This window comes from Dendrobates tinctorius, unplaced genomic scaffold (assembly GCF_039654945.1).
Source record: "Dendrobates tinctorius isolate UK_male_01 unplaced genomic scaffold, ASM3965494v1 ptg000023l, whole genome shotgun sequence".
NCBI lineage: Eukaryota > Metazoa > Chordata > Amphibia > Anura > Dendrobatidae > Dendrobates > Dendrobates tinctorius.
The window spans coordinates 12,136,675-12,153,750 of NW_027361691.1; the positions used below are offsets into that span (position 1 = coordinate 12,136,675).

The following is a 17,076-nucleotide window of genomic DNA, read 5'->3' on the forward strand; positions in this document are numbered from 1 at the left end:
AGTGCCCCCTTCTTTTCATAGTAATTGCCTTCCTTTCCCCTGTAGCCATATCTGAGTTTCCTTTTTATTTTCAGTAGGTGCAGTAGTGCCCCCGCTTACCCTAGAATTCCCCGGGGTAATTTAAATACAAAGTATTGTATTTCTCTCCCCATCAATAATAGGTGTTTTGAACTTGCCCCCTAGTTAACAGAGTTGTGCTGCTCCTCGTTAGTCACAACATTGCTTTCCCCAATGGTCACAGCAGTGCCTCCTCCCATGTTCCTAGTATTTACTACAGAAAAACAAGGGTATTTAGTCATATTAGGGTATTTTCTCACTTTCTATCAAGACTCTGTGGCCGGATGTTCTGAGACCAGGGGCTCCATTCCTGTTCCTAACGCTAGGGACGCCCTAGCTCGCCCTGTTTCCCAGATTAATTCTGATAATGAAGATGTTGGGGCCTTGCCTTATCTTCTGAATCTGCCCTTAGTCTGTACCCTTCCCCCATCCAGGGGACAGGGGAGTAGTAGTGAACCAAAATACATCAACCAGACTAACAGTGTAAAACGAACAGGGATAAAGGAAAATACCAGTCATACAAATATACTCATACATGTAACCGAGGAATGCATCGGGGAGTAAAGGATGGGGTTAAACCAAAGTAGGAGAAGAAAGAGAATTATCACACACTCAAAACCTAGCACCAGTCACAGAAAAAACGCACCAAATGCTTTCTCCAATAACAACCACCAACAACCTCCAGCCATGCAGCGTAAGCTTGATCTGACAATGAGTGCTAGCCAGGGCCCAGATTATATAGGAGATGGGAGTGGCTAACAGTGCACAGCTGAGAGCCTTAGCTCCAGGAGCTCTCAACATAGCAGATTAATACCTGCACTGCTAAAAGAAACCTGCCCAATTTAATAAGGAGGTGAAGTGCTTCTAATCAGTGGAGGAGTAGGAGAAATCAGGTGCTGCGGTCTTCTTGGTCTTCTCTGTCGCTGTAAACCCGTGACACTTTCCTTCAGTGGTTACAGCTTTGTCTTCTCCTCCCCACTAATAATAATATGTTTTCCCACTTTCACTCAACCTAGTAGACAGTGCCGAGCTGCCCCTCATTAGTCATAGCAGTGCTTTCCCCAGTATTGCCAGAAGTGCCTCCTTCTGTATACTGCTCCCCTCCTTTTCCTCTGTGGTCACATCAGGGCATTCATTTTCCCTCAGTAGTTACAGCAGTGCCCCTCTTTCCCCATTAATAACAGCAGTGCATCCTTCCTTACATTACCCTTCCCTTTCTCTCTGTGGTCACATCAGGGTATGGCAGTAACCCCCTTTCCCCAATATTATCCAGGGTTCTCTGAATATACAATATTGCCATCCTATCCCCACCTATAACAGCTGACTTCCTGCTTTCCCCCATTACACAGAACTGTGCTGCCCCTCATTAGTCACAGCGGTGACTTTCCCAATTTGTTTTCCTGTTTGCCTGAAGTTGCATCTGCATTTTTTATTTTTTTTTTTAGTTTTATACCTGTTTAGTACCAAAGTATCTAACATCACGCTTCTCCCCCCTAGTAGTAGGGAATAAAAGTGCTTGCCCTTCTCTAGTCACAGTTACAGACCCCTCTGGAGAATGACGGTGGGAAGATTTTACTTGTGAATACAACTGTTTTGCAATGCTACGTACCAGTGTAGAGAAACTACGAGCCAATTTCGCGATACTGCCGTTTTGTACCTAATGTTGCGAATTTTTTTTTTTTGTAATTTTCTAATATTTTTCTTTTTTCAAGGATAAACAAACTGGGGTCAGGAAACGATTTTGAAGTATTTTTTCAGCGTCTTGGCATCGCATCTGGAAGAGCTCGCTACACAAAAAACTCGGTGAGTGGTTTTCTACGCCAGCGCCCGGTAAGTGGGAGGAAGGACGCGTATGTAGCGGCAATGTACTGAGTCACCCTGCACTTCCATCAAATGGAGAATTAAATATCTGTTCTTGAAGCGAAATGATACAACATAGAATCATAGAATTGGAGTGGACCTCCTGGGCCATCTGGTCCAACCCCCTGCTCAAAGCAGGATTCGCTAAATCATCCCAGACAGATGTCTGTCCAGCCTCTGTTTGAAGACTTCCATTGAAGGAGAACTCACCACTTCTCGTGGCAGCTTGTTCCACTCATTGATCACTAACTGTCTGTAATTACAGACTTAGATGCTGTAATTATATAATCCTGAAAGTGTCAAAAGCAACAAAATAAAAACAGGTCCAAGAAGAAACAAGTTAAAAAACTGTTCCAGGAGGCATCACCTGTCTCATCGTAAATAAACGGAATAGTAATCTTACACTTTGCGATGACTTAAAGGCTATGTACAATTTTTTATATATATATATATATATATATATATATATATATATATATATATATATATATATATTTATTAATATTCATTTTCTTCCTAAATGCAAAGTTAAGCAACTTAAAACACAGGCACGCAGCAGAAAAAAAAATGGTAGAAAATAGGTCCTTTAAATTAGCAGATTGATATACATAAATGTTACCAATCCAACAGAGCTCTTGGTCCTGATGGCTCTTTCTGCTCCTCCCTTCTCAGTGTAGGAGGCCATATTATCAGTCCGAGCACGATCCGAAGAAACATTGGACCAATGTTATTCTATGGGGACCGTGCACAAGTCAGATTTTTTCTTCGGATCGAGTCAGTCCAAGTAAAAAAAAAAAAAAAAATTGCTGCGTGTCCAAGTTTGATCCAATATTCAGATAGCACGCGACCATGCAAGTTAATGAATGCATGGAAACCATCAGACCACCCTCAGATGACATCTGAGTGCAGTCTGATTTCCACAGACTGAGAGAATTGAGAAGATAGAGAATTTTTTTTTTTCTATCTTCTTAATCGAAAAGGTCAGCTCGCGCTATGATAAAATGATGATCAGAGTTTAATCAGAGCGTCATTTGTATAATCGACTTGATTCGCATGAGAGAATACATGGTCCTCTGCACCTGTTCTTAGAGATGGTAGTAGGGAGGGTGTGGAGATGCACACAGTTGCAATGTGTAGAGGAAGCATGTGTAGACTCGGGAAAGGCAGAAAAAATAGCTATAGATAGGGAGGAAAGCATGTAAAAGGGAAATAATTGCAGGATAGAAGCTGTGCAGATTTATGAGCTAATGAAGAAAGCAGATCTCCAGATGAACTTATACCTTACATCCAGCCTATACTACTGGGAGAAACACCCCTAACAAAGGAAAAATCTCAAATTTGGATCAGTTTGAAAACTAAATATAAGTTGTCTTGAAAATAAATGAAGGAATGTAGATTAGAGAAAGAAACGTAATACATTTTTATTTTAAGTAAAAAGTAACACTAGGGCAGCACGGTGGCTCAGTGGTTAGGGCTGCAGCCTTGCAGCGCTGGGGTCCTGGGTTTGAATCCCACCAAGGACAATATCTGCAAGGAGTTTGTATGTTCTCCCTGTGTTTGTGTGGGTTTCCTCCGGGTTCTCTGGTTTTCTCCCACACTCCAAAGACATACTGATAGGGAATTTAGATTGTAACCTGATCAGCTGTAATCTGTTGAAGTAGGTGTTCAATTCCCCAACAGCACCTCTGCAGGGAAAATGAAGCATTACACCACGCTTATTATATCTATTCTCATTTAGGGTATTTTGTTATGTACAGTGTGCACCATACCGAGAGAGAAAAAAATGTGTCTTCTAAGCTAGACAGCTTGTTTTAATAAATGTTTGTTCAAAGAGGTTATCATGGGTAGCGATTCTAGATTGGTGGTGCTAAGATTAATTTCTAGCAATCAGCTGCTTGATGAGGTCACGTCGACAGCTGCCAACAGTTCCAAATTTGCCGTGACTGGACTGATTATTTGGGTTCACTCCTGGAAAATTATGTACTTTCCCAGGTCAAAAAGTGGTGAGCCTATATAGACCTTGTCAGAAGTGGGCATTGCCGATTTGGTCAGGGGCGCTCCTGGTGGGTGACCTGGGGCAGCACTGAAAAGTTACCCATCCATAGATTCATTCTGCCTAAACCACAAGCAGCATAAACCCAAGTTCCGGTGATTCTTCCCTCACCTCTATGGGTGATTGACAGGTGTAACTCGATGTACACACCTGGGAGTTGCCTGTCAATCACCTAGAGCACTGCGGCCAGGTACGGTGCTGGCCTAGTCTCCTCTCCCTCTATAGTCTCCATCTGGATCTTTAAACTACGCTTTATAACTTCAGAATAAAAAATACTTGCCTGGAATCATGTATCCAGACTTTGATTTATGCTGCCCGTGGTTTGGGCAACATACAAGAAATTCTCAGACCAGTTCCCTGTAAACGTCCCTATGCCAGTGAACTGTAATACCGAGCACAGCGGCTACTAACCGGTTTGTTAAGGCTTAATTTTATTTTTTTTTTCTCCATTTTCTTTTTTTCATTGCTGTCATTTGAACTCAGAGTTTCAACACCTTTTCTTTGCTCATTCCTCAGAAAGAAGGAAGATTTAGCGGCTACCCGGTTTACCACAGCGTCTATGAGACATTTGAAATTGTGGATAAGTTCTACGACCCTCTATATAAAAATCACCTGGCGGTGGCCAAAGTGCGGGGTGGGCTTGTCTTTGACCTGGCTAATGAGGTGATCATCCCTTTCAACGCCCACGACTACGCTGATGTCCTGAAGGATTACGCCAAAATTGTCCAGGACATAGGACAGAAACATATACCGCAAATGGCAACTTATAATGTCTCTTTTGGTAAGTTAATAGAACAGTAATCGATGCTTGGCGGCGTGTAACCTTTTGGATAGGACCGATTAAGGGCACGCTGCATCCATTGGTGCAATAAAACCTATTTGAGTCAACCAACTGCTTTAAAAAAAAAATAACGGTCTTCTAGATGGATGGTCATCTCGGCATGTTGACCGATCCATCTATGAGGTATTATGTACCAACGTGCTAAAGGTCTGATCGGGGGGGATCTCCCAATTGGGACCCCCCAATGAACATGAGAATTAAAATCATGTGCCCTCATTTTGAATGTAGTGGTGGTCACTGGTCATGAATGTCCGAAGTTGCCAAGTTTAAGGACTATGGGACTGGTGTAGATAGTAAAGTACAGCGCACGTCTATCTCCGGCACAGCAAACATGCACGTGTAAGGAGATGGACATACTGCCCACGTTCTCCCTTGAAGACACGCATATTATTATTATGTGTATTGTGACATGGCATATTAGTGATGGCATTGTAGTTTGACTGACATTAGGGATAGTTAGGGTTAATGATTGGGACTAGCCCGGAGTGGAAGTGGCTAAAATGCAGGGACAGAGACAGTTTCCTGTCAGGAAGTAAGATGAGGCCCAGCATGCAAGAGAAGCAGATGTAAGGTCTGACCGATCGGCAGAGAGGTGTGACGTGAGTGTCCCTGATGTGAGTGGAGACCGAGGCAGTGGATAGCGAGACCCGGAGGTAACGTGGCAGGATGGAATAGGGAATGTGCGACGAAGGGAGAATGCCTCGGGTGGTAGTTCCAGGGCGCCAGGAAGCAGAGAAGCCACGTAAAGGCCATATTGGCAAGCTAACTCCCATAAGGGAAAAAGGACGCAGAACCGCGGGTTGAAGTATAGGACTCTCACTTACTGGATGGTGGTACAGTTATTGGGGACTGAAGAGACTCCCGAAATACTTCGCTGGGTAGTGGGTAATGTAAAGATACTAGCTGAGGCAAAGGCAAGTAAGCCTAGAGAAGGAAAGCAGAAAATGTGTGTGAAGATGCTCCATGTTCTAAAAGAAACGTTCATGAAGTTATACACCCACTGTCTATTGTACATAGTTCCCACCAAGCAACTGTTCAGTATAAAGCTGTTTATTATTGGCTGGTGGACTCCATCATTGAACTCCTCAACACTTGGTCCTGGCTAGCCAAAATCACCGGCAAGGGCGTAGCACCCCCATGGATGAAGACCACACACCCAGCCAGGACCCCCATCTTCATGAAGCATGTCGGGGCCTGAAAGACTAGTACCTTGCCCACAACTACTGCCCGGCACCACGTTACACGTTGCTTCAATCAAAAAATGAAAATGCGACTTAACTCCCATTGATCACCTGTGGTAAAATGTTTTTTACATTCTATTTTGTTTTTTAGATGCACTTTTTTCTGCTATTGAAAATTTCACAAATTCTGCAATTTCATTTCATGCGAGGTTGAAAGATCTGGATGTTACAAAGTAAGTAAAATATTCTTTTCACTATTTGAACTGCTCTGTAGCTTGGAAATACACACAATGAGCATTCACAATGCAAAGATTAATTAGTAGAGACTTTAAAGACCATTTAGTGTAAACATAGATTTAAAATATCAGTAATTATAGAACTGAGTTAAAATTCAGGGTCTTTAATTAGCACTCTTGGGGCTGGGTACCACTGAGTGCCAGGGGCTGGGTATGGAATCAGTGGTCACCAAAGGCTTGATAGAAAACCACTGAACACCAGGAACTAGGAAGTAAATAACTGAAAACCAGGCGCAGGGCATTCAACCACTAGTTGCGGGGAAATGGGCACTAAACCACTGGATACTAGTGACTGGGCACTAAACCAATCGTCACTGGTGACTACGTAATAAACCACTGAAAACTTGAGGCTGGGCAGTGGACAGCAGGGGCTGGGCACTAAACTACTGGATGTCAGATGCAAGGCACAAACCACTAGATACTAGGGACTGGGCACTAAACCACTGGATACTGGTGGCTGGGAACTAAACCATTCGTCACCAGGAACTAGTTAATAAACATCTGACAACTTGGGGCTGGGCACTGGACACCAAGGGCTGGACACTAAACTACTGGATGACAGATGAAAGGCACAAACCACTACTGTATATACTGGGGGCTGGGCACTAAACCACTGGATACTGAGGGGGCTGGGCACTAAACCATTAGTCACTGGGTCTAATAAATCATTGAAAAATTTGGGCAGCGCATTTGACACCAGGGGCTGAAGCTAAATTACTGGGTGTCAGGGGCAGAGCCTAAATTACTGGATGCCAGGGGTAGAGCCTAAACCACTGGAGGTCAGGGGTTTGGCACTAAACCACTGGAGGTCAGGGGTTTGGCACTAAACCACTGGAGGTCAGGGGCTTATCAACAAACCAATGGAGGTCAGGGGTTTGGCACTAAACCACTGGAGGTCAGGGGCTTATCAACAAACCAATGGAGGTCAGGGGTTTGGCACTAAACCAGTGGAGGTCAGGGGTTTGGCACTAAACCAGTGGAGGTCAGGGGTTTGGCGCTAAACCAGTGGAGGTCAGGGGTGTAGGACACTAAACCACTGGAGGTCAGAGGTAGGGCACTACTCCACTGAACACCAATGACTGGGTAGTAAACCACTGGACACATTAGGATATTGACACAAAGTAATCTAGAATCTACTAGACATTACGGATTGGGACACATTAAACATAAAGGACAAGGGCAATAGACAGTATAGATATGGGACAGAAAATTATTGATCAGCACCAGACTACTGAATATTAGATAGAGAACTCCCAGTTCTTAGTTTCATATTAAGGACCAATAGTTTATTACCACTTTTTCTACCTATCTATCCATCTGGAGATCATCTATCTATCTATTATCTATTTTACATCTACAATATCTTCATTACAGCCCAATAGAAGTTCGATCTGTGAACGATCAGCTCATGTACTTGGAGAGGGCATTCACTGACCCCTTGGGATTACCAGGACGTCCCTTCTACAGGTAAGATAGTGAAACAATTATCATGTTCTCCCTGGTCGTACATATAAGGGGTGAAGAGGTAGCATTTGCTACCAGGCTTTAATGTCTGATGAGGGTAACACTTCTGTCTTATAAATGCCAAATTGGGTGTCCCAGCTCTTGTACTTTTAAGGACCTGGCCGCTGGACCCGGGTCCTGAGAATCTTTTTGCTCGACGCTAGAAGGATAATAAAAAGTAGGACTACTATGAAATTGATTTTGACTGAAAGATCCAAGTGTACAGGTTTTATATATATTTTTCTTTTTTTTTTTGGTCTGTACAAACCAAAACATATATTAGTCTGTATAGGAGCTGTTTATATCAAGACTTTTTTCGTTTTCGATGCAATCAAGAATCGCTTGCAAGTATAAATTCTGCTAAAGAACGTATTATTAGGTGTCACATTTTGAAGTCTTTCTAAAAAGCTTTGTACCAAAATTAAAACATATCCATCCCCAGAGATGGGTAACTTTACTGATCGTTGGGCATCTGATCAATGGAACTCCCGCGATCATGGGATTAGATGTCCAAGCCCCCGGTTTGACTATAGCAATAATGCTCATGCTGAACTGGTACGCCATTAAAAATATGTGGGACTGATCCTGAAGGTGTGGCGATGTGCCCTTCTTCAGTCCTATAGTCTTTGGATGGTGCTTCGCGCACTTCATAAAAACAGAAGACACAGGACTCTCATTCTTTGTATTAGCAGGGGACCCAAAAATCAGCAACTTATTACCTTGGAGCATAAATATCTTCTGATCCTTCTCTTTTGTCTTACCCTCCAGACACATCATCTATGCTCCAAGCAGCCACAATAAGTATATGGGGGAATCATTCCCCGGGATCTACGACGCACTCTTCGACATTGAGAACAAAAGCGACCAACGCTCCGCATGGGAGGAGGTCAAGAGACAAATTTCTATAGCCGCCTTCACTGTCCAGTCTGCCGGGCAGACGCTGGAGGACGTCTTATGATTATAATGTATATATCATATTTATATTGTGAGCTAATGAGTCAATATTTGACAAGTTCTCGATTTCTTCTCTCTCCATTAACTTTAACATTCACCTATTATTTAAAGGGGTTGTCCAGAGAATAAAGAGGCATATTTTTTTAAAGGAGAAATAAAAGTAGTGGTTATAACCCTCACAGAGTCCTTGCTATTCCGGTGCCCACCGGGCTCTACTTCCTGGAAAATCCCACCAGGCTCTACTTCCTGGAAAATGGTGCCCGCTGGGCTCTACTTCCTGGAAAGTCCCACTGAGCAAATCACTGGCTGCAGCGCTGACACCTCAGCCTCTGATTGGATTAGCCAGCCTTTCTGCTTTATAGACACCAGGACCAAAAAATCAGAGACCGGCAAGGATTGCCAAGGTTCGCATTGATATTTTTAAGCAGTCCATGCCCTTTTAAAATTTTTTTTTTTTCTTAGACAACCCCTTTAACTATTAATACCATACACCCAAGAATCTGAAAGGGACTTAAAGGGACACTAACCGTATTGGTCATGATCACTTACCAGAATTACTTGTAAATATCATAAAGTAGAATCGGTCCAGCACATTATTATATTTTTAACATCCTATTGCCTCTGCTTGTGTTCTTGGTAGGGGGGTGAATATTGGGAGCAATTAATTGAAGTTCAGCTCCATCAATCATGTATGGTATAAGGCGAGTGGCCCTTTTAGTCAACTGTCATGCTTTTCATGGAAATGTACCATAAAATAACTACACGCCGGGCAGGTTTGTAAAGATTCTACAATTTTGGGTACAAATGATAGTAATTTTGAGCCTGGCCACATGAGGGAACGTTCTAAAGAATGGAAAATATGCACAATTTATAATAATTATTAAAACTTGCTCCACACATTGGGATGAAGTTGGGATCTCAAGCTAAAAATTTGTGGATTACACTATGTAGTATTTTAAAGAGGAGGTATCGCTTGCCATAAATATGCCCGTTCACATCTAAACTCCCCGAACAACCCGTCAACAGTGAACTTTCCTCCCACTTCTCATCCAACTTGCTATTAAACAACCTACAATCTGGCTTCTGTCCTGACCACTCCACTGAAAGTGCCCTGACCAAAATGACTAAGAACTTACTGGCAAAGCTAGCAGACAATTCTCTATACTCCTCCTTCTAAACCTGTCCTCTGCCTTCAATCCAGTCGACCTCTCCCTCCTACGCCAAATGCTCTCATCACTTGGCATCAAAAACGTTGCTTTGTCCTGGATCTCCTGATACTTTGCAAACCACACATTTAGCATCTCCAATTCCCATATTACCTGCTCATCCCGCCCTCTCTGTTGGTGTTCCTCAAAGCTCTGTCTTGGACCCCTGCTCTTCTCCATTTATACCTTTTGGCATGGGACAACTCATAAAGTCCCCCGGCTTGCAGTACCATCTATAATTCTGATGAGATCCACATTCAGCTCTCTGCTGTCAAGAATCCCAGATTGTCTATAGGACATAATCTCCTCCTTGTCATCATGCTTCCTAAAGCTCAATGTGGACAAAACTGAACTCATCATCTTTCCCCCATCCCACTTAATTTCCCTAACCAATGTATCGATCAAAATTAATGACACCACACTCTCTGTAGTACCGGAAGTACACTGCCTCGGAGTAACCCTTGACATTGCCCTGTTCTTCAAATTGCTTATCCAAGCTGTTGCCACCTCCAACTCAAAAAATATTTCCAAAATCTGTCCATTCCTCAACCCTGAATCTACTAAAATGATAACGCATGCCCTCATCATCTCCCACCTCGACTACTGCAATATCCTTCTCCATCGCCTCCCTGCTAAAACTCTCTCTCTTCTCCAGTCTGTCCTTAACTCTGCTGCCCGATTAATCCACCTCTGACTACTCCCCTCTGCAAATCCCTTTATTGGCTCTCAATTCCCCAAAATATCTAGTTCAACCTTTAAATATAGAGCTACAAAGCCGTCCATAATCTGTCTCCTCCATCCATAATCTGAACTAATCTCCTGATCTTCATACCTTCCTACACATTATCTCCTTTCCTCCCAAAACCTCCTTCTCTCCTCTACACTCAGGTGATGAACGTATAATTGCCTTCAAGACTTCTCCTGATTGTCTCCCGTCCTGTAGAATTCTGTGCCCCGATACGTCCCATTATCCACCGCATTAAGAACGTTCAGACAGTACTTGAAAACCATCTCTTCAAATTAGCTACAGCCTGCAATGACCACGCTGCCACCTCACCATCACTGAAGCTGACGCAACTCCTCAACCTACTGACTTCTTCCCCATTATCCTCTGCATTGTAAGGCACGGCCTTCTCCCTTCTGTGTACCATTCTGCCATTGATTGTTTGTTCATTGTAATTTATATTTGTGTTTTGCATGTAAACCCTTCTCATGTACAGCACTGAGGAATCAATGGTGCTCTAAAAAAACCCAATAATATGTAATTATTATTATTGTTTTTTTATTTACATGGTGTAAATGTTGCTATTTTCCTAAATCTGGTGCTGTTGTTTTTGTTTGTTTTTTTTAGTTCCTATTCCTCTCCATTCCAGAGATATGGCCTTCTCTTCCCTGTACGTAAATAAAGTTTTGTTAGCCAAGTGGCTATGGTCCTCAACTTTTCTCTATGGGCTTATCGTAAGGGCCATGTCCAGGCGGCAAGAAAGGCTATAGACGTATGTGCAAAGAAGAGGGGGACAAATCTCAGGATTGGAGCGAAAACAAATTTAAAATCAACGCCGGATTCAGGAGAACAGCGTCATTTACACAGGATAAAAAAATAATTAGATATTTATGGCAAGTGACAGGTCCTCCCTAACTAGTTCCTCACATTGGAAGTACCGATGCGTCTAATTGACAGGAAGTTCCCGGAAATTGACAAACCAGTATGTCCATGTGATCAGGCAGGCACAGGAGTTGTGCCCAGAATCATCACCGTAGCTTGGCTTAACTGACAGCTAAGTCCCTCATCACAGGGTGCCGATCCTCCCTCATCACAGGGTGCCGATCCTCCCTCATCACAGGGTGCCGATCCTCCCTCATCACAGGGTGCCGATCCTCCCTCATCACAGGGTGCCGATCCTCCCTCATCACAGGGTGCCGATCCTCCCTCATCACAGGGTGTCGATCCTCCCTCATCACAGGGTGCCGATCCTCCCTCATCACAGGGTGCCGATCCTCCCTCATCACAGGGTGTCGATCCTCCCTCATCACAGGGTGCCGATCCTCCCTCATCACAGGGTGCCGATCCTCATCACAGGGTGCCAATCCTCATTACTGGGATCTGATTCTCATCACTGGGTGTCGATCCTCCCTCATCACAGGGTGCCGATCCTCCCTCATCACAGGGTGCCAATCCTCATCACAGGGTGCCGACCCTCATTACTGGGATCTGATTCTCATCACTGGGTGTCGATCCTCATCACAGGGTGCCGACCCATATCACAGGGTGCCGATCCTCATCACAGGGTGCCGACCCTCATCACAGGGTGCCGACCCTCATCACAGGGTGCCGACCTTCATCACAGGGTGCCGACCTTCATCACAGGGTGCCGACCCTCATCACAGGGTGCCGACCCTCATCACAGGGTGCCGACCTTCATCACAGGGTGCCGACCTTCATCACAGGGTGCCGACCCTCATCACAGGGTGCCGATCCTCATTACTGGGATCTGATTCTCATCACTGGGTGTCGATCCTCATCACGAGATGCCGATCCTCATCACGGGGTGCCAATCCCCATTACGATGAGGTCAAACAATCACCTCTATGTTTGCCAGGCATCGTGGCTACAACTTTGTGATTCCCAAATTCTTATTGCCAGAGGATGTGGTGGTGATGTCTTCTTCCCTACATTAGCCAGTACATTGCTACTTTTTGTTTCACCACTCAATTTACTATTGTCTGTGTGGTGCTTTAAATGATATGCCACGTTTGTTATTTATTTATATTATTCTTTTTTCTTTTTTTTTTAATTTCTCATTTTCCAAAAAGGAGTGATAAAAATTGATAGATACCCAATTACAGCTAATAATGAGTTGGTGTACAGTGAGATCACATTAAACAATACAGGTGCAAATGTGATATGCACACTTTGTTGGGTTGTCTACGAAACTGATATTTGTGCCTCCTGAGTGTGGCTGAGCATAAAAGCAGGTTGAGCTGTTGCATGTGGTATCAGGGCTCCCAGGACAACAGGCCTACACCGATCCCTCACCCACCTCGTCTTAATCTGAAGTTCAATTCAATGCTGTCACGGACCTGATACCTCATACCTGGCTGATTGCTGCAGTGCCATTCTACAATTTGCACTCTGGGTGACTTGAGGCCACTTTCCTGGTGCTTCCCCCTAATTGGATGTGTTTTGGCAGCTTTTGGGGCCGTTAGAAAGCGTTGTGCATGCCTTTGTTTTTTGCCTCCCATTGACTCCAATGGCGTTCAGCGAATATTCGACGAATAAATGAGCGAATATTGCAAAATTGACGATCGTAATATGAACCGAACATTGAAATATTTGTTCATTTCTAGTTGTAATGATTGAGTCACTAAAAAAAAAGTTCTAGGAGGCCTAGATGCCTTTCTTGTAAAAATATAATATGGGCAACAAACCGTATTAACACTACACAACTGTAGTTAATGAGACCTGGTGACTTCTGACATTTTCCTGTCTGTATCTGACTGGTTTCCCATAATTATCATTTATGGATTGGATCCAATTTTCCAGCCCGCGGCATGTGATGAATCTCTAAAACCAGTCCGACCAATAGGGCAAGGTGTCACGTCTGTTGTGTGTAAATCCGAACGCACAAACGTCCCATCATTACACGAAATAATAATAATTATAGTCATAGGGTCCGGTACACAATCCTACAGCTTCAAGCAATAACAGACATCAATTTTTCTGGGGATTTTCCAGCAGAGAATACACAATAGTGAAATCCATGGTATTTTACATGAAGAAACAGCAGGAATTACATCAACAGCTCCACATCTATCCACAACGCCGCGACTTCTGTGATACACAACGAATCTTCCGTCCAGAAAATCAGCTCCGTATCAACTGAGTGTGGTCGTATCTGTCATGTCTCAGACAGCTTTCTTCAGCTTGTAATGGTGCCAGCAGAAAGAAACTTCAAGTGTTAATGCTCCGGCACACACAGATACGGTGTGGTCCTGGCCCCTGTAGTGTCAGTGTGTAAAGGTCTGGGGCTGAGAAGTGATCACTGCCAATCACTGTAGGGGCAGGGGTGGAAGATGGTAACTGAGTGGGCGGATTGGTGCGCGGATGCCCCCTTATTTTATATAGTGTGAGGCAGTGATCGGTGTTATATGCTAGGGTCGCTATGTGTCCCCCAGGATGCGCATAGAAGCGTATTGAGGCCGCTGGAGTGCATTGCAGTCACAGATATAGCTGTGATTGCAGTGCAAAATAAAAGAAAGTTTGGTTTTGGGCAAGCTATTTGCCCAAGGCAGATTTAAGAAAACCTGGTATGGGCTTTTATTTTTGGAGCGATCTACAGGATGGTAGTGGGACAGTTCGCCCCCTCCAGATCGGCTCTTACAAGTGGCCCATCATGGCCACAGATTTCATTTAAAAACCCTGCAGCAAAGGGTTGAGTGTGTCAGTCTTGGTTTGCACACTTGCAGAGCCGGTGACTCTGCAAAGCTTCAGCCTGTGTGAAGTAACACAGACCATGTGGAGCCAAAAAGCCTGGCACCCCTCAGCGTGACACGGCGGTGCAGTCACCCATGGCAACATGTCTCTGTTACGGACTGTCTTGTTTCCTGGCTGCAATCCGGAGGATACCTTTTGTGTTCCAGTTGTAAGTTTCTTTGGACATTAAAAGACATTTGCTTTGAATTTTTCTGTGGTCATTGCCAGTCTGTCACACTGCACCAACCCCACTGAACTACAATATTTAACAACTGTGTTTTTCTATGCAAGGTCTAAGGCGTAACGTTTCTCCTTGTAGAGAGTGACATACCGGCCCTGGCATGCCAATGTAAGGAGGCTTATTCGCCAGGAAATGAACCTGTAAGGGAATATGTCACCAGATTTTCCCATAAAAACTAAAAGCACCACCTTTAAAGGGGTTGTCCACAACTAGGACAATCCCTTCTTAAACTAAATTTTCACCCCCGATAAAATAATAAAGCCTATACTCACCTCCCATGCCGGCTCTGTTCCAGCGGTGTCAGCACTCACTCTCCCAGGGCCTCTGACGCAGTGGAATGACATGTGATGCCCAGCGCCCAATCAGCGCCGGCGTCACTGTCTCCGCCTTTGGACAAACTGAACATGAAGAGGAAGTCGGGGATGAGTTGCAGCCTGGCTTCCTCTTCATGTTCCTTCTGGCCGAAGATGGAGAGAGTTACGCCAGCACTGACTGGACAGGGACATACGTGTCACAACACCACATCACAGCCCCGAGAACTGCCAACACCGCAAGAACGGAACTGGAGGGGAATGTAGGCTTCATTAATTTAACGGGGCCGAAAATTTAGTTTAAGAAAAGGTTGTCCTAGTAGTGGACAACCCCTTTAAGCCCTCTTACACATCACTCCAGCAACATGTGTATAAGCCCCCAGCTACCCTGCACATCATAGAAAATACTTTTTCCTGCGCCGTTTTTCTAAATGCCAAGGACCAGTCCGGTGGACAACACTGGTCTGTGCTCTGCTCTTTCTCCTGGCAATAGCTGGCCCTCCTGCTTTGATGGATGTGGATGACTTCTCCTACATCATCCATCCGAATCTTGAACCTGACCTTCGCAGGTGCTCTTTGCTCTGACTCGGAAGTGGCGGAGATGCATGCACATTACAAGACTTTGAGTGCACAGATCAGAGCGAAACGTGCCTGTAAAGGTTTGTGCTTCAACTGAACATGTCCAAGATTTGCAGCACTGGGTGGATGATGTAGGTCAGGAGATATTATCCATGTCCACCAAAGCAGGAAGGCTTGGCTATTGCAGTGAGAGAGCAGGCACTGAGCACAGACCAGCGATCACCATTGGGGAAAACCTGGTGACTGGTTCCCTTTAAATTTCAGTTTTAGGGGGTGATAAATTCCCTTTAAAGACTTTACAGTATGGTAAGCAGAACAGCAGAAACAATTTCCAAAAGGGAATAAACAAGCTACAATTTATGATCCATGAGTAAATAATTGGAATGGGCCAAAGTGACAAATTAATCAGCCATGGTGAGTCTGGTGAATCGATTCTGGATTACCAAGTGATAGAAACCTTTTCACACAATATCACAGAAATACCATAGACAGAATAGATGCAGAAGGCACTGGGCATGGAGTCCATATATGTCCCAGTAAAAGGGACAGAATTTCGACTTTCCAGCAAAGGATGGTTTGTTATAGTTTCCAGTCTAGAAGGAGAACTGTTATCCATAATGCATATGACATGTGAAGAGCACATCGAAAAACTCCAAGTGACAAATGAGAGCAGGTGATGACAAATATATACAGTATATATATGTATGTAGTGATGAGCGATCGTGCTCGGATAGGGCGTTATCCAAGCATGCTCGAGCTTTAATAGAATATCTTTGGGGTGCTTGAATATTATGTGGCTGCATGTCTTGCGGCATACAGGGATGGGCTAACAAACAGACAATCCCTACAAGTGTTGCTCCTGTCGAACAGCTGCAAGACAGGCAGCCAGGGCCGGACTGGGACTAAAATTCAGCCCTGGCATTTGAAGTTACAGAGGCCCACTTGTCACATGGTGACTATATAATATCTTTGTACACTTGTAGGTTACAAGAAGTGAGAGGAGATTAACACGACTATATAACATGTAGTCACAGCTGTGCCCAGTATTTCAGCTCAGTCCTATTTATTGCTTTTAGTTGCAGTAAAGCTCTGTCCCCTTTTGTACGCGCAGTGACAGAATTCCTGGCAGAACTGCAATCCATCGGGAAACCGGACCCACTGGTCTCAGCCGCCCCCTATATCTGCCGGTCATGTAAGACTGTATTCACACAACCATATGTCGGGAGCCCTACTGCTAGTCTCCTGAGCCAAACTGGATGGTCCATGGTTATTGGCCAAAAAATAGAACGCCACAGCCGCCACAGAATTGGCGCATCACATTAGATTTGCCAATTATGGCACTTTACTCTGCTCATCCTGAAACCGTGCTGTGGTGGCAAATGGGTTACATACGGTGTTGATGACAGCTGTGATTTGTCAAAAATCACATATGCCATCAAGTCCTGAGGCTAGTAATGAAGAGGTGTTAGTCAGACCCCCCCATCCCTCCGTTACTAACAATGTAAGTTACAATCACTAAAA

The 17,076-nt window shown here is 44.2% G+C and overlaps 1 protein-coding gene across 1 annotated transcript in view; it reads left to right on the plus strand.

Moving 5' to 3' along the window:
• The window catches only part of LOC141084514 (putative N-acetylated-alpha-linked acidic dipeptidase), an 88,399-nt gene extending 79,041 nt beyond the window's left edge, over positions 1-9,358 (plus strand). The window contains exons 15-19 of the mRNA XM_073569269.1: positions 1,770-1,860; positions 4,487-4,751; positions 6,144-6,225; positions 7,663-7,755; positions 8,560-9,358. Of these exons, the coding sequence (XP_073425370.1) occupies positions 1,770-1,860; positions 4,487-4,751; positions 6,144-6,225; positions 7,663-7,755; positions 8,560-8,749 (721 nt within the window). The 3' untranslated portion in view covers positions 8,750-9,358. The remainder of the gene's footprint in view (positions 1-1,769; positions 1,861-4,486; positions 4,752-6,143; positions 6,226-7,662; positions 7,756-8,559) is intronic.
• The last annotated feature ends 7,718 nt before the right edge of the window (positions 9,359-17,076 follow it).